The 25,561-nt window shown below is 41.2% G+C and overlaps 2 protein-coding genes and 1 long non-coding RNA gene across 9 annotated transcripts in view; 1 reads left to right on the forward strand and 2 right to left on the reverse strand.

Moving 5' to 3' along the window:
• Positions 1–352: 352 nt before the first annotated feature.
• Positions 353–19,222, reverse strand: LAMP1 (lysosomal associated membrane protein 1). Of its 2 annotated transcripts, none has more exons than XM_041465718.1 (9): positions 19,066–19,222; positions 9,937–10,052; positions 8,455–8,668; positions 8,189–8,350; positions 4,910–5,127; positions 3,275–3,397; positions 2,312–2,381; positions 1,974–2,144; positions 353–1,360 (listed from the first exon to the last, which is right to left on the reverse strand). In XM_041465718.1, exons 1-9 carry the CDS (start codon positions 19,100–19,102, stop codon positions 1,221–1,223), a joined length of 1,251 nt encoding a protein of 416 aa, XP_041321652.1. In that variant the 5' UTR covers positions 19,103–19,222; the 3' UTR covers positions 353–1,220. The 2 variants fall into 2 exon arrangements, with proteins under 2 accessions (XP_041321652.1, XP_041321654.1); XM_041465720.1 differs by lacking the exon at positions 19,066–19,222 and adding an exon at positions 18,658–19,058.
• Positions 19,223–19,355: 133 nt separating this feature from the next.
• Positions 19,356–25,221, forward strand: LOC121352622. Its single transcript, XR_005954969.1, has 2 exons — positions 19,356–19,466; positions 25,133–25,221. It is a non-coding gene; the product is annotated as an uncharacterized LOC121352622 (long non-coding RNA).
• The window catches only part of CUL4A (cullin 4A), a 35,549-nt gene continuing 33,304 nt past the window's right edge, over positions 23,317–25,561 (reverse strand). For all 6 annotated transcript variants that reach the window (XM_041465708.1, XM_041465707.1, XM_041465711.1 and 3 more), the window contains one exon: positions 23,317–25,390. In XM_041465708.1, coding sequence (XP_041321642.1) covers positions 25,295–25,390 — 96 coding nt within the window. In that variant the 3' untranslated portion in view covers positions 23,317–25,294. The remainder of the gene's footprint in view (positions 25,391–25,561) is intronic.

The following is a 25,561-nucleotide window of genomic DNA, read 5'->3' on the forward strand; positions in this document are numbered from 1 at the left end:
CACAGTCCTTAGACTAAGAACCTTAGAAGCACTGTCAGAAAGTGAGGCTTAGGCAGGCAGACTGGTATAGCGACATGTCTCAGGAAGTGGCAGTTTGAAGAGTTAACTCCTCCAGGTCTCAGGTCACCAACGCATAGCTTTCCTTGTTTCCAAACACAAAGTGCAAAACGAACCTGATTCCAACACACATACATAAAGGTTTTCCTTTGTGCCACAAAGAAAAAACTTAAGCACTTGTTTAACTCCACACAAAAAGATTGTCTCAAGCTTCCCAAGTATAGCCAAACCATGACTTCATCCCTCAATAAATGGTCAACAAATGGTTTTAAAAGTGATCAGCAATACTAAGAAATACAGAAAAAAAAGTGTCTTTATTAGCATTGTTACAGGCAATGCATACATAAGAACGGATCCTTAAAGTGTACAACCCCCCAGCCAAGTTTAAAGCAATAGAATCAGCAGATTGAGATCTATATTGTACACATGTGCAGTAACAGGATCTCTCTGAACCTTCCAACAAAACAGACTGAAATAAATTTACAAAAGAAAGTAAATAAAAATAACACCCATTTTAAAAAAGTACCAGCTCCTAACAAGCTGGCATAGCATCAAAAATATCAAACAGGGGAGTTGTCCAATCATAAAGAGTTCCTGTAAGGTTTGAGTATTGCGTCGTTCACACCCTGCATGTGCCAGGCATTGAGTTTAAAGCTTAGTAAAAAATACACACCTAAGAGACAAGGTGAAGTTCAGATTTTGGATTTCAATTTTGTCAGTTGTTACTAAATTTTTTCAAATGCATCATCAGTATACTTAACATCATCGCTCAATGGCAGCGGTGCAAATAATGAACCTTTTCCCTTTGTTAAGAGTTCTGAAATTGAGTCAGAGTTAGCAACATCCCTCTCTGGAATCTGTAGCTGACATAATCTTACGCCAATTCCAAAAAAGCACCCTTAAAAACTTTTAGCTTGTTTCTAAATGGGTAAATATTAAAACTAGTTAGCAAAATTAAACACCAGAATCTTCAGAAGTTATTTTTGTGCATAGTTAAATGCTGCAAGATGATTTCACATTTAATAAAGCAGACTTTAAAGAAGCAATTTGCAAGAAAAGATGTTACCTTACAATATCAACCAGTTCAGGGGAAACGTAGGGGGATTTTTTTCCCCAGCCTCTTGCAATTGCTTTTCCTCTATGCTGGATTTTAGTGCAAGTAATTAAATTGTTTGATATCCAGCATGGCTCCTCTTTCTGCCAATCAGGTAAGCAATCAAGACAATTAGAACAAGACCAGCAAGGGCTGCACCAACTATTATAGGGATCAGCATGTTATTTTCATCCAGTTGACATTCTTCCACTGAAGAGAGAGAAAAAGATCCACGTTAGGTACCAGTGCACCAACAGATGGCTACATCCAGAACTTCAGCATTCTGCTCTCAGCATGTCGATAAAACTGGCTCAGCTAGCTTGTCAACAATGAAAAGGAAGCCAGGTCCACTAACTATGATCATTCAGGATGAAGTCCTTCTAGTACCAGCTGTATACACAATATGGAGACTATACTGCTTGTTTCCTCCTCAAGAGCTGTTAGTTACACACAAATTTAGCCATCATAAATATCCATGCAACCCTTCCCACAGTCATTTTACTTTCATTACAGGCACAAGGGACAGGTTTGTCCCTTTCACACAACTATCTGCACACCATTTGGAGGGAAAGGTAGCACCCTTCCTTAACTTTTCTCTGGACCATCAGGAACAAGTCCAAGTTGTTTCACAGCTTTTTACATACTTCTCACACCAGCCTCAACTTGGACATCTTAATCAGCCCCCACATCATCTGTAGTGGGGCATGCAGAGGCTAAGCATAGCACCCACAAGCTGACATTTGACTACAGAATGTTGTATTTATATCGAAGTATACTTCACAAATCTTGGTTTGACAAGAACTGCCAAATGCAAACCTCTTACCTGGTCCAAATTTGTCTCCATCAATCTTGAAAATCTGGACCTGAACATTAAATACATTGACAAGGGCTTGGTCCGAGACCTGCAGATTCTCCTCAGAACTGCACTTGTAGGAGTTCCCTACTGAAGCTCTCAGCTCGCTCATGCTGTTGTTTGATGCTTCAAATTTTGGATCTGTGTAAGAGAAACTCTTATTATATAAATCTGAAGAGCAGGAGCTATAAGCTCATAAAGCCACAATTTGATGCACTCATCCCCAACACTTCTCATACGTTATTTAGTGCAGGCTACCTTTAATATTTAAAGTAGTCACAGAGAGTAGATTTTTTAGAAGTCCTTACTTTTTGCTTCAGGAGGCAGGGTCGTGCTTACACTCACACCTTGCAGGAAGAATTTTTCAGCACTTGCATTCTTAAAAAAAAAAGGCAACAAATCAGTAGTTGTCATTTAAGATGATGATGTACAACATAAGCTCTTCATGTTCAGGTACCAATCTGCATGCATTTTGAGAAAGGTTTTTAAAATGTAGACCACAAATGGGATTGGCATCCAGAGGAGGTGTTTGCTTGGACTTTAGGAGAGAAAAGCTACAGAAAGTATGCACCTTAAGGAAGATTATTTTGTGAGAGGGCAAAAAGCTAGAGAAAGGAGGCCTTGACACCCCCAAATTGTTGACTTGACTTCCACACTGCAGGCACAGTCCCACCCATTGCTTAAGCAGCCTACTTGCAGTGAACTCAGTACTCCACAGAGCTGTAGAGTCATTTAATAGCAACAGCTCAACGTGATCAGCATAAAAAGGAGCATGAAGCTCTGACAAACAGTGGATTCAGTCCTCAAAGGTATGCAGCTCCAATACAGCACCTGGGGCAAGGCTGTGGGAAACAGGATTCCCAACTATCACAGGAGACCAGAAGACAAGCACACTTGGCCTTTGGGCTGTACACAGAACATTAATGAGGATTTAAATCCAGCTAGAGGCTTAAAATTAGATTAGATGCCCACTTGTCACAGGCTGCTCCCAGTTTCGGCAAGAAGCCTTAAAGAGTAAGCAACACAATCTTCAAGGAAACTCCCACTCCAAACAAAATACTTTTCTGTGTACACATGTGTGCATATATACACAAACACATTCTTTTCACACAGTGGTAACCAAGCATAACACCCACTAAATCCTAGTATTAAAACCAAGGGAACTAGTTACTCTCTTTGTAGCTGTCTTTTTTCCTCTTGCCCTTGCCCCAGTTAGTTTTCCCACATGGAAAGTGCTGCAGATCCTACACACTTGGTGCAGAGCTTCTTACCAAGGCAAACTGGAAGATAACCCTGGTTTTGTCAAAAGTCAGGTTCAACAAGGCAGATGTATTGTCACATTTCCCAGAAGAAGTTGTATTATGTGGTACGAAATTCAGCAAATCCAAACCCATCTGTGAGAGAAGAGGAGCAATTAAGACACTTGAAGAGACTGAGCACATCACCTTACACTCAGCTGAAGTGTGGCTGGCTTGTGTCTCGTGCCTACAGTGTTGTGTTTGCCCTATGTTCCAGGCACCAGGGCACAGCTGTGCAGGCTGCACCTGAGTTACCAGGCTGACACACAACTAAGGCTACATCTAACAAAGCTTTCTGCAGCCCTGACTGGCTGCAGCAAGAACCCAACTGCTTTCTCCACACAAACTGCTTTGGTCCTTGTAGCATAAGAAAAAACATCAAGAACCACCACACCACATGGAAGGCAAGATGCTATAAAATACTGCTTTGATATAAGGTAGAAGCAATTAAGGGGACCACCTGTCAGCACAATCATCTTGCATGTCACTTCAGTTCAAAATGTCTTAGTTTTGTCCATGGTTCGTGATTTTATACTGTCTTGCATCTACAGAAGGCTGTGGGTTAAATGCCACTTGCCAAACAATTGAACAGAAACCCTTCCAGTAGCTCTTAGCTGATTCTCATGTGACCAGAAAACCTACTTGCCACCTCCTTAGTGGTCATTACACTAGAAATCAGCTGTTCCACCAGAAGGAGAACACCAGAATCGGGGAATTTCACAAAATTAAGGTGGCCAAAACACAGTTCCGTCACAACTAGCCACTGTTCAGCCACACACCAGCTATAAGTGATCATCATTTTACCTTTCAGTCATCAACATCATAAATAAATGCAGTAGCTCCTTTTGCAAACCACTGTTTCCTGTTGGAGGGACTGGCAAGCCAGGCTCTGCATCAACAGTGGAAGGAAAGAATTTGTGCCAGGGCTGCATCTTACATAAAACTTGGTGTGGTTTTTTGGTTTTTTTTTTTTTTTTTTTTGTTTTTTTTGTTTTTTTTTTTTTTTTGTTTGTTTTTGTTTTTTTGGTTTTTTTGGGTTTTTTTTGGGGGGGGTTTGTTTGTTTGTTTTGTTGTTGCTGTTTTTCAACTAATAAAATCAGCTGTTAAGTAGCTTTTAAGCATCAAAGTCAAACCCAAATGTCTTCAATGCTGGCTGAAGGGTAATTAAGTCAGAAGCCTGTCCAGTTTTACAGTACTAATTTTCCCTTCTACTAGTCATTCACTCTTTCTACACCTCAGGCCAAATTTCTGTATTTCATTTAACAGTTTAAAAATCTTGTTTTGATTGCAACTTTGATAACAGGATTCCCCTAGTTATATCTTGGTAATTTTTACTACTTCTCTTAAATGACTATATACACTTCCTGGATTCAACAGACAAGTTTAATACTGCTTTTAGTGAATGGAATAATCCTTAAGAACCACTTTCAGTACAAGTGTTAGGAATGTCACTAGTCCAGATCAGGTTAAGCCATTCAAATACAAGATAATGATGGATGAGCACAAACACCTGGGCTTCTAAAAGAAAAAAAGTTAGCTTACAATAATTTACCAAGTCTTCCTCAAAGAAGAAAATTGAAGGCTTTGAAGAAAAAAATCAAAATGTACCTTTTCATCTTTTTTTGGATAGGTGATATTAAGCTGTAAGCCCATGTAGGCAAGTACACAGGTTCCATTTGGACCAGTCACATTGTATTTACCAACTGCAGGATTTGAGGGTGATGCTGTTGGTGCTGGGCTAGGTGTTGGAGCATGGCCAGTAGTCTGTTTAGGAGTTGTAGGCACCATAGTAGTAGTAGTGACCATATCTTCAGCACATTCTGTCTCTGCAGAGAAAGGAAAACAGTCATTACCAAACAAAACGAAGCTGTGGGATGATCTACCTTTTTAATCCTTGAGGAAAAGGACAATGCAGTTTCAAGTAGCTTTTTTCCTAATAAAAGATAATAAAAGCTCAGAAACACAACAGTAAAGCATTACCTAAAGTCTTGTTGCAAAGTCTGAGACCCTTTTAAAGCATGGCACGAGAAAATGACACCTCTGCTGGGAATTTACTGAAGCTCATGGTGACCACATCCACTTTCATTCACATCCATCATTTCACTTTGCCATCAGGTCAGCATGCACCTGACAGAGGCAGCGTTCCTGCTGTCTGCTCACAGCCAGGCTGGGATCCCTGTCGCTCCCTGGGTGCTCGTGTGGGAAAAGCAGAGGAACAGTTCTCCTGCTCACCGTTCAAAGTGGTCTCCCAGGAGATGTATTCTCCTTCCCCTCGCTCTCATTATTTTGGCAATAACCAGAGTAGCCTTAATATATAATATATAATAGCTCTGGCTCTTCTGTCCTTAACAGGGGGATTCTAAGACACTGCTTCTGATGCCAAGTTTTCTGCTGTATCCTCTCACATCCATCCTCCCTTCAGCCCTGCACGAGGAGCCACCCTCCACAGGGTTGACAAGGCTGTGAAGGTGTGCAAGTTCACCACCTCTTTTCATCCAGTCCAGCAGCAGCTTCCCAGGGAACAGTGACTCTGATTTATTTGCCAGACTACTTGGAAACACGTGGCAGCAAGATCTTAACTTGATCTGGGAGCCAAGAAGGTTCCTGCATTGAACATCTAAGCCAAAATCAAAGGTCATAACAAAGGCATTACTAAAGTAGAGACTTCCACGTTCCAAGCCAAGGTCATCTCCACATGCCTGGGATAACAACTTGCAACTTTTTAAGGACAACAGCAACTGCAGCAACAATCAACACTCACTCAAAGGGCCTACTTCTAAAATTTAATGCATATATATCTTGCAGATACAAGACACCTAATAAATAGCCTTAAACAGTTTAAGCAGCTTAATTTTTGATTATGGCTCAGAAAGAAGGACTCTAATCACACCATCTGAAGTCACACCCACTCCAACATAGCATGCTTTCCTATTTCTACTCCACTGCTGGAAAGTCCAAGAGCAGAATGAAGGCAGATGAAGGAGAAGTGATCCTGTGTTTTGTAGACTGATACTGGTCTGATCCCAAAATGCAATCATTTCCTAACTAACCAAAAAGCATCCTTCTGGGCACTTCAGTGGAGAATTACCCTCTATCTGCAAGACCTCAACACATAGAGGCTCTTCTTTAAGTTGTCAGAGATGGAAACAACCAAATCACATTGAGTGGAAGTTAGCCTAATTGGAGTTTTGATACATTATTTTCACTCAACTGATTTAGCGCAATTTCTAGTAGCTCTTCAGGACAGATCAAAAGATGAGACAAATCCTTATGTATTTTCTTGACAGTTACAGGAAAGCAGCTGGCAAAACTACCAACAGAGAAGAAATGGAAGTCTCCCTTTCAGAGCTGCAGATAACCACTACCATCCCCTCAGCCACGAACTTCTAGTACACTGACAGAAGTCACAATTACTAGTTGCAGATGCACTGAATATTGACCCTTCTTCCCTTCAGTGAGCCTTGTACCCATCACTGGCAGAATATCCTTTCATTAAAGATTTGCAGAGAAAAGAAAAACATTAAGGAAAAATCACAGACCTAAAGTTTATCAATAACTAGCTGCCTAAGGGACAGGGGAAGGCTCAAGCTTACAAGAACTGAACTAGATGACTATATAAAAGAAGATCTTAATGTCTTAAAAGAAAAGTATTACACAGTAGGGAGATTTTATTGAAGTTTTACAGAAGCTAAAAATCAATTTTTCCCAGTATCATGTCTTATGTTTGAGCCTGCTGATAAATGATCACTTATCATACTTACCTGGTAAAACAACTAGATCAAAGTTCCATAATTAAAAAAAAAAATATACATATATATAGTTCTGAAGACTGCAGTAATGGAAATCAGAGTTTGGTGTGGGTTTTTTAAAGCATAAATGTAGGTACACATCTTTACTGCAAACTAATTCACTGAATGGAAAAGTTTGATCAAGGGAGTGATACATACAAATCTGAGCCAGTCATGTGAAGCAGCCATAAAAGAAGTCAATGCCACTATTACCATGCATCAGGCAAGGTATTTTTCACAGAAATGGGACAAGGTAGAGATAGTCCCGGAGAAAGCACTTGTTCATTGTAACCATTCCATGCTAGCACTGGCTACCCTAGTTTTTAATATTTGTTTCAGCTTAGCAGGTGCATAAATGGGATTAACAGCTGAAGGAAAGTTCTACATCTCAAGGAAAATGAAGACTCTAAAAGTAAGGCAAAGACTTATCACTCCTTAAGATAGTATGGGTGATCAGTTTATACATCTCTTTTGTGTTTAAAGACTGCTGCCACAAAAGCAAAGGACATACATAAAATACACCATGAGGTAATTGGCCTTTAATAATTTGAAGTAAAATTCCACACTACTTTTCAATACAAACAATCAGGATAAAAATCTGACATTGTGATTGTCCCTGAAGGAGAAAAACCTGACTTTTGCAGCTGACATAAAACCTCCTGTAGGAAGATGTACATTTCTGCTCTCTACAGACCAATTCTCTACTGCCTGCCATTATTTCACTAATTTTCCCCAGAGCACAGAGTAACTAGTTCAAATTACTTTGGTAGAGGCCATAATGCTTGGAAGTTATCAGATACTTCTTAAACTAGGATTTTGGTCATGTGCCCACTCAACCTACTGCAACATGTGTTTAACACCCATACTCATGAAAAGCCCAGTACAATACCCATGGGAACCCAGGGCACTATCCCCTAGCCACAGATTCTGACAACCTACAGAGAAAATCTGAGGCAAATCCATTCATTTCAAAAGATGCTGTTGTCAGAGTTTTAGATCCAGTACTCACCTTAAATATGATTAGTCAGGACTTAAAAAGAAATAACCTATTATTGGAAATATTAGCTCATAAGTACATTTTCTGTTACAAGATACTTACTGTTCACACTCAAAGTGCCATTTGTGAGATAGGCTTCCAAAGTGACATTGCTAAAAGTAACGTTCACATTCTTCATATTGATGTGCTTGGAGTTGATGCATCTGTATTTTGTGCCCACATGTGCCTGAATGATACCTTTATGTGATACAGTCTTCATGCCTCCTGTAAAAAAATACATTGCATTAGTATGTACCAGTATTCAAAGAAAGGACTTAGTATTATATCTGGAAGGGTTTCACAATAACAACGGCAAGTTTTTATTTTACCTGTAGTTGAATTTGGGAATAAAGTTGCATCTGACAGATTGTAGTGAAAAACTAGCTCTTCAACTTGGTACTTGTCTGCAGATTCTGAGAAATTCAGGCTTAACGAATGTCCTGCTCCAAAATCCAATACCATAACTGGATGAGATGTGTTATCTTTACCACATGAGCTCTGAGTGTCTACTGAAGCATTTTGTGGAAGAAAAAAGTGTACAAACTGTGGGGTAGAAAATAAAACACACGTAAGCTTTTTCTCCCAGCTTTTTAAATATCTTGTGAAACTGTTGCAAACATACAGCAGACATTAATGTATAAGATGTGTACTTATATACCAGTATATAGCAAGCAGCATGTTACTGACATTCAAGTTTGAGAATCCTGCTCTCTGAAATTGGAGGACTAAACAGTACATACTCACAGCACCTCTTAGACTTTTCTTCCTTCTAAACCAGCAATACGAATTTGCAGGTACTTCTGTACTACAAGAATCAAATCTGGCAAACTTTGGACACGTGAAAAATGGGAGAATTTAAGCTTTGCTTCTTGTAGTACAACTGAGCGAGAACAAAAGTGAATGGAACATCCTACATAGCTTGGCTGTAATACTTTTGAGTTTATTACACATTGTGAAGCAATGTGATATTTGAAGACCAATAGAACATTGACTGTGAAGTTCTGAGCTTACTGCTTACAATACAAAACAGTCAAAAGTATGTTATGAAAGAAGTCAGTTCTGAACACATATACCAAATAGGTATACCAGTATCAGCAGGATTTCAGACCATCAGCACCACTGAAAACATGGATTATACAATATAAGGCTCAGTTCGAATCACACATAGCAAGTGCACCACTGGTAAAGTAGTAGGTTTTTTTAACCTTGTATTACACCCGATGCCTAGGGAAAAAAATCAACAACACAAAACTGCAATAAGACTATAAATAATCCCCAATTCCTATTCAGTAGTGAAGATACAAAAACCCCCAAAACTTATTTGTTAAGGCAAATTCTTAATTTTCCACTAACAAGCTTTTGCTGTTAATACAGAACAATTTGTAAGCATTGCACTAGTCTGTAGATACACTGAAATGTAGAGATTTTCTAAGTAAGAAGGTTACAGATTTCCAGAGTTTAAAAAGTTTAAAAGCTATGTTTCAGTTCAGATTTAGTCCATGTGAGTGCAACCAAGTTACCAAAAGAGAACTCATAGTGTTTTTGCCTTTACAGTTCCAGTGAAAGCCGCTTTAGTTATCAACAGGACAGGTGGGGAATTTCAGTCACAAAAGTAATTGCACGTGTTTTGTTTGTGATTGTTTCAGGCAGCCTCAGCCTTTTATGAGAAGAAGCATTGGTAATAAAGAAAAGCTGATGCAACATGACTGGAAGAGGAAAAATTTTCACGGAAGCAGTTCTTCATGCATAAATACTCAGAGAAAGTTTAAATACTGCACACTTGCAAAGATACCACATATCACTGCCCTTACCTCTTTCTGCACATTGGTTTTGTATTCCACTGAGAAGGCTACTGTCAAATCAGCAATTATGCAGACCTTACCACTTGAATCTTTCACTTCAAATGAAGAGGAAGCCTGTAAAAAGCCTGATAAAAAATAAAAAGCGGTTAACTTGGCGTCACATAAATTTGCATTTTCAATCCCAAAGAGACAAATATGTACAACTGTACATTTTGGGAGTAAAACTTTAGCATGAGTTGAGTTTGGAAACTTGGTTATTAACAGTCTCTAGGTTAGCTTCAACATCACTAACAAACAGAGGACAAATTAAACACCTCATTTATGAAACTGCAAAGCCACCCAAACCAAAACTGTTGACATTCTGGTTCCTAAGAGATAAGAAAGAAATGCAGTAAACACCAGTCATAGTGTTCAAGGCAGCTTCTGTGTCCTCTGCACACAGCAACCATTTTACCATCTTCAGCCAGACCTAGCTTAGCTTATTTGATCCTGCATGCCTCCAGCACTCTGCCTTCCCCCCACAGCACACCATGCAGCCTTCACTCCTGCTGTACCAGGACACTCAGCTGTACATGCACTGAATGCAGCATTTAGAAAGCCTGGATTGACTGCAGATGTTTTGAAGGCACTGCCAAAAATAGCATGATAGAACATGCTACCATTGCCAGGAGAACTTCTCTTTACCATCCTCACGCTCTCCACACTTTAGAGGAGGAGGCCAAGAGCTTGACATACATTAAGGTTATGTTTTCCTGACTGGTTTAAGCTAAACTCAGACTGAGCTGCTGAGAAAACCAGAGAAAAGCCTTTCTGCCCCTTGTTCCATTCCAGGCTCTACGCTCAGAGCACACTGAGTACAACTGCCCAAAGTACTGACTTAACCAGGCAAGAACACGCAGCAAGGGGAGCACGCAGTCATCCTTTCTGATGGCAGCATGGATTGGCACAGTGTGACCGGTGCCCACTGCCAACAAAGCTTCACACAGGGGACGCACTCTGGCAGGCTGGAAACAGCTGGAAAGCTGGTTATCTCCTACTTAATTTATATTGGCAAGAGATACCTGACAGTGCTCCTGCACCTGACTAGTTCTTTATTTTAGAATCGTTTATTTTTCAGATTCTCAATTTGTCGTCACCACCACCACCCTCCTGCAAGTGAACCTCACTGCAAAAAGCCTGCACCATTTTCATGCTAGCACCTTATCAGTTTGCATTTGCAACAACTTCAGTCTTGCAGAAAACCTGATAAAAAACAGCTGCAAGACATAAGCCATTATCACAAGCAAATAATCTTTAAGGAGCCAAACATGCTAATCCATTCAACTGCTGATAATAGCAAAGAGATCCAGATGAGGGATTATCCATTAGCTAGCTTCTCTCCCTGAGAAGTTCTCAAAAAACAAATCTTAAAACTTTTCACTGCAAAACTATGGTGTGTACAATTGTACAAAGACAATTATTAGGAAAAATTGGACTTTTGTCAGCTGGACTGCAGCAGAAGACTCATCAGTTGAAGGAACACATCGGAAACTATTTCTCTGGCACCCAGCAAGCATTTTCCCTTGTCGCCTTCCTCTTAGCAACATCACATCTTCTCCCAGCACCAAGGAGGGCAAAGCTGAAACTGGAATTCATTCAACTTTACCCAGCTTTTGGACAGTCTAGACTTGAAATCAGAAACACACAGAAGAAGGAAAATGCTTAAGAACAGATAGTGTAGAAAACTTATTTCAAATGAAAACTGTCCTACCTTTGCCTTTATGTCCAGCATAAAATGTTCATTAAGGACCACATATTCCCAAATAAATGTTATTTACTGCAATTCAGAGCAGTACCAGAAATATGTTCATCCACATGGAAGTTTAAATCTGCATTTACATCTGGAACTTGTTTACATTTCATGCAAGCACCAGTTTTCTCCCAAGGAAGATGCTTACACTTTCCTGAATATTTCTAGCACAGTGCAGAAAAGAGTAGAGGCAGGGAAAAAAAATCTATTGCTCCTTGAACTAACACTATGACTGAAAAATGTGCTAGAATGAATACCTCCAGTATGCATGCAGACTCCCTTGTTTGATAGCTATTAAAATCTTGACAATTTTAGAGCTAAAAATAATGAAGTAACTGAGTAAAAGAATGAAAGAAAAACAATTCTTAAAAAAATGCACGGGAAAGAAAAGACTGAAAAACAATTGAGAAAAATGTTGCTGGCCTAAATGAAAACATGACAGACCTGTCCAATACAAATGATTCAGAGAAAAACAGACAATGCAGAGACACCAGAAAGCATCAAATGGAAGGCAAATTCTGAATAATTCCGAACAATGAAGTCCTGATAAATCACCCTCAGCAAGTTTAAGTAATAGAGAATAAGGGGCATGAATAAACATTAAATAGTAACAACCCCCTAACTACTAGATTTTTGTAAGGTAAAAAGTCATATCATTATATGAACCCTGATTTCATTAGTGTGGAACAAATGCTATAAAACCCCAGTCCTTCTTAAGAACTATTCAGCAGCTGCTGGATTTGCAGTTTCAGTGATGAGACAGACGCATCCAGCACGAGACACTGAGTGTCCTTGATGGAGTGGTGAGGGCTGTTTCACTGCAAGCAAGGCAACACTCACAGGGATGGTGATCAGACAGAGCTGAGCTGCAACATGATCTGCTCCCAAGGTCCTGAAGGAATGCACATGAAACCAAGTGAAATGTATGGGACATAGGAGCAAAGAAAAATTAGAAAAAAAACCACTGAAGAACAAATCAAGACACTGAAGGAAAGAAGGTCCCGCCTACTCTCTGCTCCAGACAGTTTAAGGCACAGAAGCAGCTCGCAGGAAAGCAGCTGTTGAGTTTTGTGAAGGCAGTGTCGAGTAGTGATTAATGCATGAATCACCACCAGCCTACAAACACTACAAGCCTACAGTCAAAATGTCAAGACTAAAGAAAAGCAAACTGATGTTGAATCAATCTATCCTGGGAATATTTCTACTAAAGTTACATAATGTATTGCTTAATTCTATCAGGGCATATCTACAAGTTGAGAATATTGTTTGTACATCTCATAACAATATCATTCTTTGCAGTTAAACACAAAAAGTGATACAACCTTCAGATTCTTAACTTTAGGCTTTAAACGTTCCTCTTAATAAACTGCAGAGCCCTCTATAACAACGATCTGTGGCACAGCAAGTGCAGTACTTCAGATTTAAATGAAGCAGTCCACGACCTTTCAATAGCAAAAAGTAAGTTTTGTTGGGTTCATTATTCATTTGGCTGGAAGCACTACATTATGAATATCTAGTAAAGGAATCATCAAAAATGTACTAACATCAAAGAAATTTCAGTTGGTTCAGATGCTTCCTTTGTATTCCAGCAAGTTCCAAAAAAGACTGCTTATACTATTTATTCCAGCTGCATATTTTCAATTGAAAATCATAAGACAATCTCTTCCTTTATACCTCACTTCTGCAATTACACTCTCATGCAAGAAAACACTTAAGGTAACTGTTAAAGCAACCACTAGAGTTCTTGCTTGAATTAAATCCAGCATCCTTCTTTATCTAACGTACCTACCTCAAAAAAACCCAAAGTATATTAACAGTCTGAGATAAAATAACTAAGTCAAACAAAACAAATACTTCCTTGATTGTCTAACAATTTGTCTTAAAGAAAGCCACCTCATAAAGCTGTTTGTTTTAAGCTGAAAACTACAAAGCTAACAAAACAATCTAGCACATGCTTTTGGGTTTCAGCTTTTTTTATAACTGAAATCCAGTTAGTCAAACACAGCTACTCCTGATTTACTCTCCCATATAATGGAAACCTACTAAGGGAGAGAGATGAATGGTTGTTGTGTGCTAGAAAACCAAGCATATTTAACGGTAATTGTGTACACCATCTGCTTGCAAAGAGGACCTCAGTTACTACAGTTAATGATTTACTTTGCCTCCAATTTTTATTAGAAACATGAAACACTGACTATAAGGAAAAACTAAAGCTACTGCTGTATAATCTGGGGTTTATTACTATAGTCGTGTTTCCTGCATAAGTAAAAACTTCTTTAGCATTGGAATAAAGGGCAGCAAGCCATCCAAATCCACCTGGGCACACATCCCATATCATCAGTACTTTAAGGCATACAGATATCCAGTGGATGGGACTGCAGTGTTCAGGAGGAAAATCATGGCCACAGCACAGCGCAGCTGCCAGCTCCTGGGATGTGCTGTGATGGGGCTCAGAGTATCCTTCAGCCTGGTAACACCCACAGACTCTCCTCAGCTCCAGCCCACCCTGGAAATACTGTGCAGCAGCACCCTGGGGTAAGGGATGCCAGCCCTACTTAATCATTCTGTACCTGACTGCAGCACTCATGTGTTGCCTTGCACCTTTGCCCATGTGTTCTGATGACAAACACAGTGAGCACTGCTATCTGTGGGGCATTAACCCAAGGAGATAAGAAATGCTGGTTATTATCTAAAGAAGGTTTATTTTCTATTGTACATGTTAACCAAACTGCCCAGTAGTTTACTCATTCTGACGAGTAAACTGCCCAGTAGTTTACTCATTCTGATGGTTCAGAATGATCCTGTCATCTCAGTGCCATTTTGTGAACAGTGGTAACTTTAGTCACCACTTTTAACTCCTAAATCTATGCCAGAGAACTGAATGGAAAAACCCCCAAGGAGTTACACTCTCCTACAATGCTCTGTCTTCCAATGCATGCACCACTCCCATAGGGACACCAGGTCCAAGTCATTTATCAGAAGACCAAGTCAAGATCACTTCCTTAGGACTGAGCACCTATGCCACCTCAGGGTAATACAGGAAGAAAAAGACAGGAACAACTGAAAGTAGGAAAATCCCGTGACAGGCTTGATGTACAAAACACTTTGCAAGAAGCAAGATGGTCTCTATAAAATTATGAGTTATACTGGCCTTTCACCAATGGACACATTGGTGATACTGAATGCTGGCTACCTGGAAAGCAGGCAGGAAAAGACAAGGCTGGACTCACTTGAATACCCACACAGTGGTGGGGAAAGGGAGAGCAGAGCTTAATTCAAGGATAAGAGAACCTGCTGCCCTTGAGGAGGTGCAGCACTTGATTACATCAAGTTCCTGATTCAGCCCAGAATATGCATCCTTGCCAACCAAGAGACAAATTCATGTAATCTCAGATTATGGTTTTGATATTGTTTACTTCAATTAAGGCAGTAAACATTTTGTTTTTCAATTTCAGTTTGAAGATTAGTAACTCCTGTCTTTATAAACCAAATTATACAAGTACAAAAGCAATAGAAAAGAAAGACTACCTAACAGCCATACACTTGCCATTTGACCACAGAATTGCGCAACTGCATCAAATTTAGTCACATGAAACTTCTTTATAGCTTCCTATCTAAAGGAAGGAAGTCTTGGGATAGCTCTACAGCAAGTGATTGCATGACTGCACTGAGAGAGCTGAACTCCCCTGGCCAGACCCTTTTCAGCATTCACACAAGTCCATTTTGCACTGGCTCTGGTTAGTGCTGCTGTATCACACCACACAACTAACACACATTCTTCAGGGCAGCTGCGAGCCCCAAACAATGTTTTGAAGAAAGGAGCACTGTGTGACAATTTAAAGAGAAAGCTTCCCCAGAGGAGAGGATACTGGAAATAAACAAACTGCCTGAGTAAAACCACTCTCCTAGTCCTACAAAGCAGATCTTAATCCTGTCAAGGAAAGTAAGAACACAGGTGTTCCCATATCAGAGTGAATTCTTGTTAAGAAAATAGATATCATCAGAAGTTTAATACAAGAAAACCAAACGTATTAACTATGAACTGCTGTGCTCAAGGCTGAACACTGGAGAGGGAACAAGTACCCACTGCACAGAGACAAAGCACATTTAAACTCTGTACTCTTAATGCCAGGGTGCACCTAAAACTCTCACATTTGGAATTAACAGCAGAAAAAGTAGTACTGACAGTCAGTGGTGCTGTCAAGGGACAGAGAAGGTTAAGAAACTGTTATACTAAGACTGAAAGGGACACCAGTCCATCTTGAAGTCAGATGCCCAAAAACTGTGGAATCCTGATTTACCAAAACATAAGGTACATTTAAAAGTATGCAATATAGAATCAAGATAATGCAAGGGAGTGTTCAAATGGCTGTTGTAATTCCCACCACTCATATGCCCAGAAGTGTCTTCTGCCAAGCTTAAGAGAACACATACCAAGAAATCCATTTCAGCCCCAAGCTTTCTCAAAGAATTTCCAAATAATCACGGCTGACTTGAGAGCAAAGACAAACTGTTGAAGCTGAAACAAGCAAAAGCAAGGTTTGCCTTTTGCTAGAAATAAACTTTTATCTTTGAGACCTACAAAGGCTTATCAGAGATAACAGCAGTTAATGTTGCAACAGAGTATCAATCTTTGAGTCAGGTTCCTCAGTACTTACAGGCAATTCCTCACCTCGTCATCTGCTACTGATTAGAAAACATCCTAATCGCTACAGAAGAATCTAGAAGCAGGTTACACAAAAAAATTAACTCCTTGGTCAGCCTGAACAGAATCCTTGGAAACATAACTCAAAAGTGGCATGTCAGAGAATCTGCAGAGTTCTCAGCAAGTAAGAAGTTACTTCACAAGTCAGAAAAGCTGCTGAAGTCAAAGCCAAGTAACCTATCACATGATGACTGGCACACTAATTCAGATCCTTAGAGACTGTGTCAACACACTTGAAGCAGCTATCAAGCAAACACTATGTCAAGGGCAGCACTTGGTAAAAGAATATTTCCAAAGTTGCTCAACATTAAAGCAGTTAGATTTTGTGAAAACCAAGTTATACCGGTCTCAGTTGCAAACACCCAATAATGCCAAACCTGAAAAAAACAATTCTGCACCAGATTTCTCACTGATTCATTATCAAGTTTCTCAACTATCTCTACATGGGTAGCAAGGTTTTAAATTCCTCTTTGGACTAGAGTTGCACAATAGAAACACGTGGATTATACGTCCGTGACTCTGAAATGGCACCACACTATTCTGAAAAACTAATTTTCCCTTCTGCAATTCTCAAACACTTCATTACTTATTCACTTACACATGTCTGATTCTAACCTTAAATTTTCAGGAATGTTTTCTCTTTGTGTTTCAGTAATAAAAAAATGTACGGGTGCTCTAGATCTCAGAGAGCACGAGCAGCTCGGTTGGGCTTGGCACACAACCCAACTGACTCATCATGCTCAACAACAGGCAAGCACCATCTTACTCAGTATTCCAAAAAGCAGCAGCTAAGTTTAGGAGAGGTACTTCCATTTCCCATAGCCTCCTTTCCCCACATGTACCATATGCTACCTCAATGTTTTCTTAATTCCATATGTATATTTGATGGTGGTGAGGAAATTAATTACAAAATGCTCAAAGCTGGCACATGAAACGTTCTGCTTAGTGCTTGCTGCTCAATCTAAATAGAAAAGTGAAACACTAAGCGAGGTATGGTGAGCTATTCAGGTGGGAAAAAAAATTCTGCTGTCCTGAAGTCAAGGCATCACCAAACAAGCTTTCACATCTGCCCCACCCATACTAATCTTTCAGTCTCCTGTGATCATGACCTTATCCTAACTAGTGTTAACTCGAATGATTAAAAGGCTGCAAATGAGCTAAAATATAAGAAGACTTCAGCTCATTTATTATTTTTATCTCTTATTCTTCTCCCCTCACCTACAACCAAACCACACACTCTAGCAAGAAAGGGGTCTCTATTTGCACCACAAGATCTTCCCCCAAGATTGTCATATAAAGCTATGCAGAAACACCCAGCTACTAAGCTACTAGACACTGGCACAAAGTCATGACTACCAGTAAATTAAAGAAAAAGTAAATAAAAATAAATAAAAACAAAATAAATCTGTGGTAAAATAAACTATTCTGTTGCCTCAGTTGCAGAAACCTAACACATCTCACGTGCCAGAAAGTGACAGTGCACCGAATTATGTTTGTAACTGCCAGCTAAGCAGAGGAAGACTACTATAATGGCTAAAAGTATTAACTGCGGTACCACATAAAAATCACAAAAGCGGATTTGAAAGCAAACTATAAAGCAATTCTTCATTTAAGCCATAAGTATATCAAACAATCTATTCCAGTAATTCCCACTACGACACCAGTTCAACGACGCTTCAGCTGGCAGCCCTAAAAAGCAGGAGCACTGTAAATCACTGTGCTTGCTGCACTGGCTCACGAGGGCTGGATATTTGAACTGCTCAGTGCCCTTTGCGAGCGGCATCGTCTGGGCTCAGTGAAACTGAAGCACGGTCAATGGCGATAACCATATTTACTACCAAAGAGACGTTACAGGAGTCGCCAAGACCGTCCCAGCTCAAAAATGATGGCAGATAAGCATTCTCAACTGCTACTCTATTTGAGAAATATTCTGGCCAGCTGCAGAACAAGTTTCCTTTGCTGCCAAAGCCACAGCTCAGAAACCTGATAGCGTTGTGTGATGTGGCTTTCAAGACGAGAAACCAAAAGCAAGGTAGTTATCGGTAAACAAGCAAGACACACTTCCTCGTATAACAGCCTTGCTGACCTAACAAACCTTCTCATCAAGGCACTGAAATCTCTCTATTCCAGACACGTTTCGTATTTTACTCAAGATAGGGCAGGAAGAAAGCCATTAAGCAACGGAGCACTACATGCCCTACAGAAAAGCGCTGCTTCCTAGCAATGACATCAGTACCTCCCGCGTCTCCATGCCTCGTGCTCCAGGCGCGTTTCCAGGCTCTTCCCGGAGCGCAGTCCCTACACCCAACGCAGGTGCTCGGAGCGGCGTTCCCGGGCTCTAACGCGGTTCAGCGCCGAGCGCGGCGGCCGCCGCCTCCCGCCCAGCATCGCCCTCGTACCCCGGGCGGCCCTCGGAGGCTCCCGGCCGCCACAGGGCCCGGCGCGGGGAGGGGCGGGATGGCCCCCCAGAGCCCCGGCGGCTCAGTCAGCTCCCGGGAAGGCCGAAGCAGGCGGGAGCGGGCGGGCGGGTCTCCAGTTACAGGTGCCGCGTCCAGCGCCGCCAGCCCCGGGGCCACCTCAGGCCGCTGCGACCCGCCCCCGCCACCCCGCCGAGCGCACAGGCCGCCCGCGCCACCCCCCTTACCGAGCAGGGCGGCCGCCGTCAGCAACCCCCGGGCCATGTCGGGGTGCAGGGACGGGGCGCGGCGGGAGCGGGCACGGACCGAGGGCAGGCGCGGGGCGGCGGCGGCGGCTCGGGGCGCTCTGGCGACGGCCCCGGCCGGTCATGTGACCGCTGACGTCAGAGGCGGGGCGTCTGTCACGTGATCCGGCGCGGGGCAGCGCCGGTGAGGGAGGGGTGGATCTCGCGAGAGCGGGACCAGTGTGCGGGGGCGTGGGTGACTGTGGGGTGCCGGTGTGAGGGGCGGGGGTGACTGTGGGGTGCCGGTGTGAGGGGGGAGCGGGTTTGGGGTGCCGGTAACCCCGCTGAGCTCTGTACTGCCTCCAGAATGTGCTTCGTGCCGCTGAGTCTAAAGGCAATCTAAGGTGAATACAGTTGTCTCACAATTAATTCAGTCCCAGCTGTATAAAAACATTGGAAGTTGATGGTGTGTTGTCTCTGAAGTGTTCTATCTCTATATACCCAGGTGTACATGAGTCACATGTGTTCCAAAACAAAACAGGGACTGCTAATGACGTGCGTTTACATGGGTAAAAATTGCACTTTCACATAGCTTCAGATATCTGATGGCTGTTAAGGAATTTTTTTTTTTTTTTTTTTTGAGAAAACCAGAATCGAAGGTGAAGTTAGCTTGTAAACATTCTCAGCTGTAATGGAGATGGACAGCCCAGGTAACTTGATCACGTTGTAATCCAGTGCTCTCTTTTATGCACACTGTTAGGGGTGTGCTTACTCCATCTGAAACCACAGAAGCTGTATCTTGCTCCTGCAATCCTGTTTCTGGTACGATTGGAATGTGTGCCAATAGCAGTGTGCCTCTGTTTCTCACAATGACTGCTGTATAGTCCCTCTCCTCACTGCAGGCTGTTCCAGATTAATCATCTCTGAGGCAGAATGATTTCTGCTCCCAAGTTGCCTTCATACATTTTTACATTGAACCCATTTGAAATGCAATTTTAGCTACTCCCAGCTGCTAAACTCAAGTTCAGCTGCTGTGAACTTGACCTTTCCTTGCTGTTTGTCTCAGTTCACTCACAGTTCCTGTTTCCACAAAACATCCTGGATAAGTTTAGTTGCTCCTTAGGATGACATGGGAATCTACCTTTCATTTTCAATGCTATTGCTATAAATACGTATTTATTTTTTAATGCTGCATTTTTATCTGTGCATTTTTAGACACAATAATCTATTATTTTAGTTTGTTTGTTTTTCCCCACAACACTTCTAGCAACCTTTATTCTTTCCATGCATTGCCAAAAGCAGAAGTTAGTTTGAAAAACGACATAATGAGCAGCTCTGGTCAGGTGTTTGAATGACTCATCTGCAGAGGAGTTGAGGGTAATGGAGGTGGGACATGGGCTGTTCTCATTTTGGATCACTGTTTTTGGAACCTGCACTGGGAGTGGAGTAAGGTCTGTGGAATACGAAGTCTGCCACAAGACAAATGGGGAGGGAGGCCCAAGGTCAGGTTTAAACTTGACTTGGTGTGCAGTATTCTGCCTCCCTGCTGGAAAATCAGTAGGCATCTATGAAGGGAAAAATGACAGATGCTTGGATTGCTAACAAAAAAATGATCCCTAAATATATATATAAGTTGCATAAAGCAACAATAGTGTGGTAAAATTTGGTAAATAACGAACATAAGGTTATCAGCAGAGAATGATGTTGACCTTCCATGCTGTGGGTCATTAGCTCACTGGGCCTGTATTAATGGTGCAGAGACAGCACCGTATCAATTTCCACCTCCTCTCAGAACAAGTACTGCCAGGGTGTTTGTTGGACAAATGCATCGTCTTGCACAACTGTGCTGGCCATCAGCCCCACTGCTTGGTAACTTGTTGGCTGACATCAATCAAACATGGTAGCAGGGTAAGACATAAACAAAAGAAGTTACAGCTTCTGTAAAAGCTGCTATATACACAGCCTGGAGGCCCAGATTCGTGCTGTCACTGAGGGAAAGGCAACGTAGTCCATGCCCAGCCACTGCACATCTCATCTGACAGAGCTGCTGGCCAGCCAGCATGCTCACAGGCCCAGAGAGGAACCACGATGCACTCCCTGGCCTTTCTTCAGAGCTGTGGATGCAGAATGGGCTGCTCATGGGAAACACCCAGGAGAGTTAGGAGCCATTACTACAGTAAAAACTGTCCTGTGAGGTCAAGGCAGAGTACAAACAAGGGAGACAGAGTACAGGCTAGGAGATTTTACAAGGAAAGAATTTCCACAAAACATTACTCCATTTTCCCATAGCCTTTTGCTGAGTATTACCTGATTTCACACAGTTAGTTCCTTTCTGAAGAGAAAGGAATGGCTAACCAAGTTCAGGGTACAGAGTCCACTCTCCTGAACATACCTGCCAAAGACAGTAAACCTACAAACAGAACGGAACCATCCAGGTTGGAAAAGGCCGACAGCAGGCCAAACGTCACTGAGTTCAACTGGTAACCCAGCAGTGCCTAGCCTACCACTAAACCATGTTCCCAAGAACCATATCTGTAGGTCTTTTAAATACCTGCAGGGATAGTGACTTCATAATTTTCCTGGACAGCTTGATCCAGTGATTGATAACCCTTTCAGTAAAAAAACTTTTCCTTGTATCCAATCTAAACCTTCCATGGCACAGCTTGAGGTCTTTTCCTCTAATCCTGTCACTTGTTACCTGGGAAAAGAGAGCAATCCCCCCCACCTGGCCACAGCCTCCTTTCAGGCAGTTGAAGAGACCAATAAGGCTCCCTTCCTGGAGTCTTCTTTTTTCCAGCCTTAACAACTCCAGCTCCACAAGCTGCTCCTTGTAGGACTTGTGTTCAGACCCTTTCCCAGCTCCAACACCCTTCTCTGGACATGCCCCAGCCCCTCAGTGTGTTTCTAACAGTGGGGCCCAGAACTGAGCACAGGATTTGAGGTGTGGCCTCATTGGTGCTGAGTACAGGGGGACAATCCCTGCCCTGCTCCTGCTGGCCACACTATTGCTGGCACAGGCCAGGATGCCATTGGCCCTTTTAGGCATCTGGGCACACCGTGGCTCACATTCAGCTGCTGCCACCAGCACCCCCAGGTCCTTTTCCACTGGGCAGCTTTCCAGCCACTCTGCCCTCCTGCCTGGAGCAGTGCAGAGATAGATCTGCATAACAAATTGAGACTTTGAAGTTACCTGAAAGGTGTGTAATTATTTTTTCAAATATGTATAGCACAAAGAAAGGATGAAAAAAGCTGCAGCAGATCAAGAGTTAAATGCTTAACCCAGGTTCAGATAAAGAAATCCAGGGAAAGCTAAAATACGGAACCAAAAAAAAGACCCAAGGAGAGGGCAGAAAGGAGGCTGTTGGCTGGCTAAGGACAGCTGTGACTGCCAGGCTTGGGAAGCACCTTTAAGTCAGCCCCCAGCCTACATTCCCACACACACTTTCCTTCAGGAAATGCTGGGCTAGATAACAGCCTGTCACATTTAGGAAAATTGCTTTTTAAGTGTAGATATGTTTGGATATGCTAGAGCCCCCAGATGTATCCAGGCTCCTGCTGTTATTTTTGTCATTCCATAGAAGCTGCTATACAGTTTGTTCTAAGGACACTGAATTGCCAAGATCCAGGTTTCCCTGACATACCTGAACATAGATGCTCTATAGAGGACATCTGTTACTTTCCTACTGCCCAACATCTTCAACAATGGGTGATCTTCCAGGAAGAAACATTTAACAACCTCTGCCCTGTGAGTACAGGTACACTCAGGCAACGTGACCCCAAAGAACTGACTGATTGAGGCGGACTGCTCAGCCAAATTCCATCACCAGCTACTGCAAAGCAATCAAATGGAGCTGTTTCACTACGGAGAAGTGATTTCTATGCTGACTCATAACTGCTTACCTCTTTGGTTTAGCACATAGAACGTCCCAGAAAGAAAAATTTGAGGAAATCAAATTAAAAATAAGGACCTGAGAAAGAGAGTCACAATTACCTGGCCTGTCAGTTTCTCCCAAAGCTTTTGAACCTCTGAAGCCACTTGCAGATCAGTCTGGAAGAGTAAAAGTCTTCAAGGATCATGACATTCTCTGTAGGTTCAGGGGGGCAAGGGGATGGGTAGAGATGAGCAGTGGGATGAGGGACAAACCCCACTCCCACAAGCAGAAAGGCAGAACCCCTCTGAATACTGCTGCTTCAGGTTATTTGCAGGGGATGATACAGTTGGGTACCAAGGGCATAGAGCACAGAAAGACAGGCTTCATAATTTCCACTGCTGTGGAACAATTAATTTTTAATTGCTAGACCAGAATAACATGACCAAAGAGTCCTTAGTCTGTAACAATTAAGAAAAATTGCACATCTCAGCACTTTTAATTAACATTGCTTCTTGAGGCAGAACCATTTCAGTCATCTTCAGGATAACACCACTGCTTTAAGCTATTGTTTAAAGCCACTGAACCAGAACATTTGGGTTCAGAAGGGGCAGGCAGTACATTCTCACTGCTTCCTAACAGCTACTGCACACTACTACCAGTTCTCAGTGTGGATAAAGCCTCTCTGGCCATTACCTTTCTGTGAGGCACATATTCCTTTTTGATTTAGAAGTCTGGTAAGATGGATCTGATTGGTTTCCATATACATAAAAAGTGAACCACAAAAGGAATGGTACAACACTAAAAAACCAACCTCAAAAATAAACTGAAGTGCCACATTCTCACAAAGGCTAAGAAATTAATCCTTAATATGCATCAAAGATTTTATTTGCATTAACTGAAGATTCAAATATTAAAATAAGTCTACATTAAATTATAATATTAAATATGCTTTAAATACAACAAACTAAATGTGTTTAGTTTCCAAACACAGAAGGAACAAAAATAATTCAGAATGCAATACAATTAATAACACCAGAGGACAGAATAAGGACTTTTAATATGTAGTTCCATAAACTGTCACCTCATAGCACTGTTTACTTTAAGAAGTGGCCTTTTAATTGATGCACAAACCCCACGTTACATAAACTTAGTAAGGTATCTCTCAAGAAAATATTGCTCAGGTAAATTCTCCTTGATGTAGTGATCAAAACTCCTTTGGTAGCTCTTTTTCAGAATTAAACATACCAGTAGACAAATCAGGAAAATAAACAGTCTTGCAAGTATTACCAGAAAAGGTGTCTTCCTTATAGTTACAGTTCTCTAACAGATCTACAATGTCTTTCACTCTAATTCAAATCAACTTACATATGTACAATATGTAACAAAGTACTCACAAAGTCCTTAGTCTTTCAAGGCAAAAAGCTATGCTTTCCCAATATTGAGACCATAAAAGGATTTTTTTCAAAAAAGGTTTTGTTTTCTTAAAGTGGAGCATGCTGTACAGTAGGTTCCCTGGATGTTATTTTCAAGGCAAAACTAAATGTTACAGCAATTACAGAAACAGTGAAATACACCTGCTGCCCTAAAATGAGGTAGGGCCTCGTTGACTCAGATCTAATCTTTGCCACCCAAGCCAGCAAAAGTAGTAATAATAGAACAATTCATATTTTAGCTAAATAATCCAACAGCTCAGTACACACATTAATGCAGTTGTCCTCTTGGCACTTCAAAAATCTCACTTCAAAACCTGATTTATCCAAACCAGACTGAAGTTTGTAGCAACTTGGAAGAAAACTAAACACAAGTTTAAGGGTTTTCATGGTGCAAAACTTCAGTGCATTTTAACAACACTGCTTGTACATACATGTTCATCAATGAAGGGTTTTTAAAAAGTTACCCAAGTTGTAACTGTAGCAAAAGAATGCAGCATTTAGGGACTTTGTGGATGCAGTTAGGAACATCTAAATGAAGAAACCAGACTTGCATCCATGACAGAAATATTTCTCACACAGGTGATTTTACCTTTCCATCCAACTTCAATGACATTGTTAAACAAAACTGCAAAACTAAATTTTGAAGAACCCAAAAGAACAAAAAAATCAACTAAGGGGAAAAAAAACCCCCCAGGGCATTTAAAATTATTAAGAAGTCTTGACAAAGGTGATCCATTAACATGTCATTTTGTTTCGTTTCCACAGCAGTGCATGCAGCTGCTTGAATGATATACATCAACCTGAAATCTGCTAAAAGGAAAGTCTGGAACAGCATATGTATTTGGTGTCCTAAAGATATATGTGGATGATTTTGGTTTTTATTTTTTAGGGTTTTTAATTTTTTTAAATAAAACTATTTCTTCTCCTTTATGCAACATAGTGGTACTGATTGGGGTTGTCTTTGTCTCTCTCCATATAGTCTCTGTCAATGAGAGATTCAATTCTCTTTTTCAAGTCTCCAGGCTACAAGAAAAGATGAGATTAGTATAACAGTTAGTAACACAAAGGCAAACATATTTTAAAAAAATACTGCTAAAAGCTACATAAGAAATGCACCATGGTATACAATTGATATAGTACTGACACTGACTTATTTCTGTTCACACAATACCTTCATCTTTGGGTTTAATTCTA

This window comes from Pyrgilauda ruficollis, unplaced genomic scaffold (assembly GCF_017590135.1).
Source record: "Pyrgilauda ruficollis isolate IOZ18807 unplaced genomic scaffold, ASM1759013v1 scaffold190, whole genome shotgun sequence".
NCBI classification, from domain to species: domain Eukaryota; kingdom Metazoa; phylum Chordata; class Aves; order Passeriformes; family Passeridae; genus Pyrgilauda; species Pyrgilauda ruficollis.

Bases quoted from the DNA above. Each gene is read 5' to 3' on its own strand.
- LAMP1 (XM_041465718.1), bottom strand. From the start codon at position 19,102: ATGGCCCGGGGGTTGCTGACGGCGGCCGCCCTGCTCG. The intron at 8,669-9,936 runs GTAAGGGCAGTG...TCTACCCCACAG, and splicing joins AAACCAATGTGCAGAAAGAG to TTTGTACACTTTTTTCTTCC. The intron at 3,398-4,909 runs GTACATTTTGAT...CTTCTCTCACAG, and splicing joins ATCCAAAAAAAGATGAAAAG to ATGGGTTTGGATTTGCTGAA.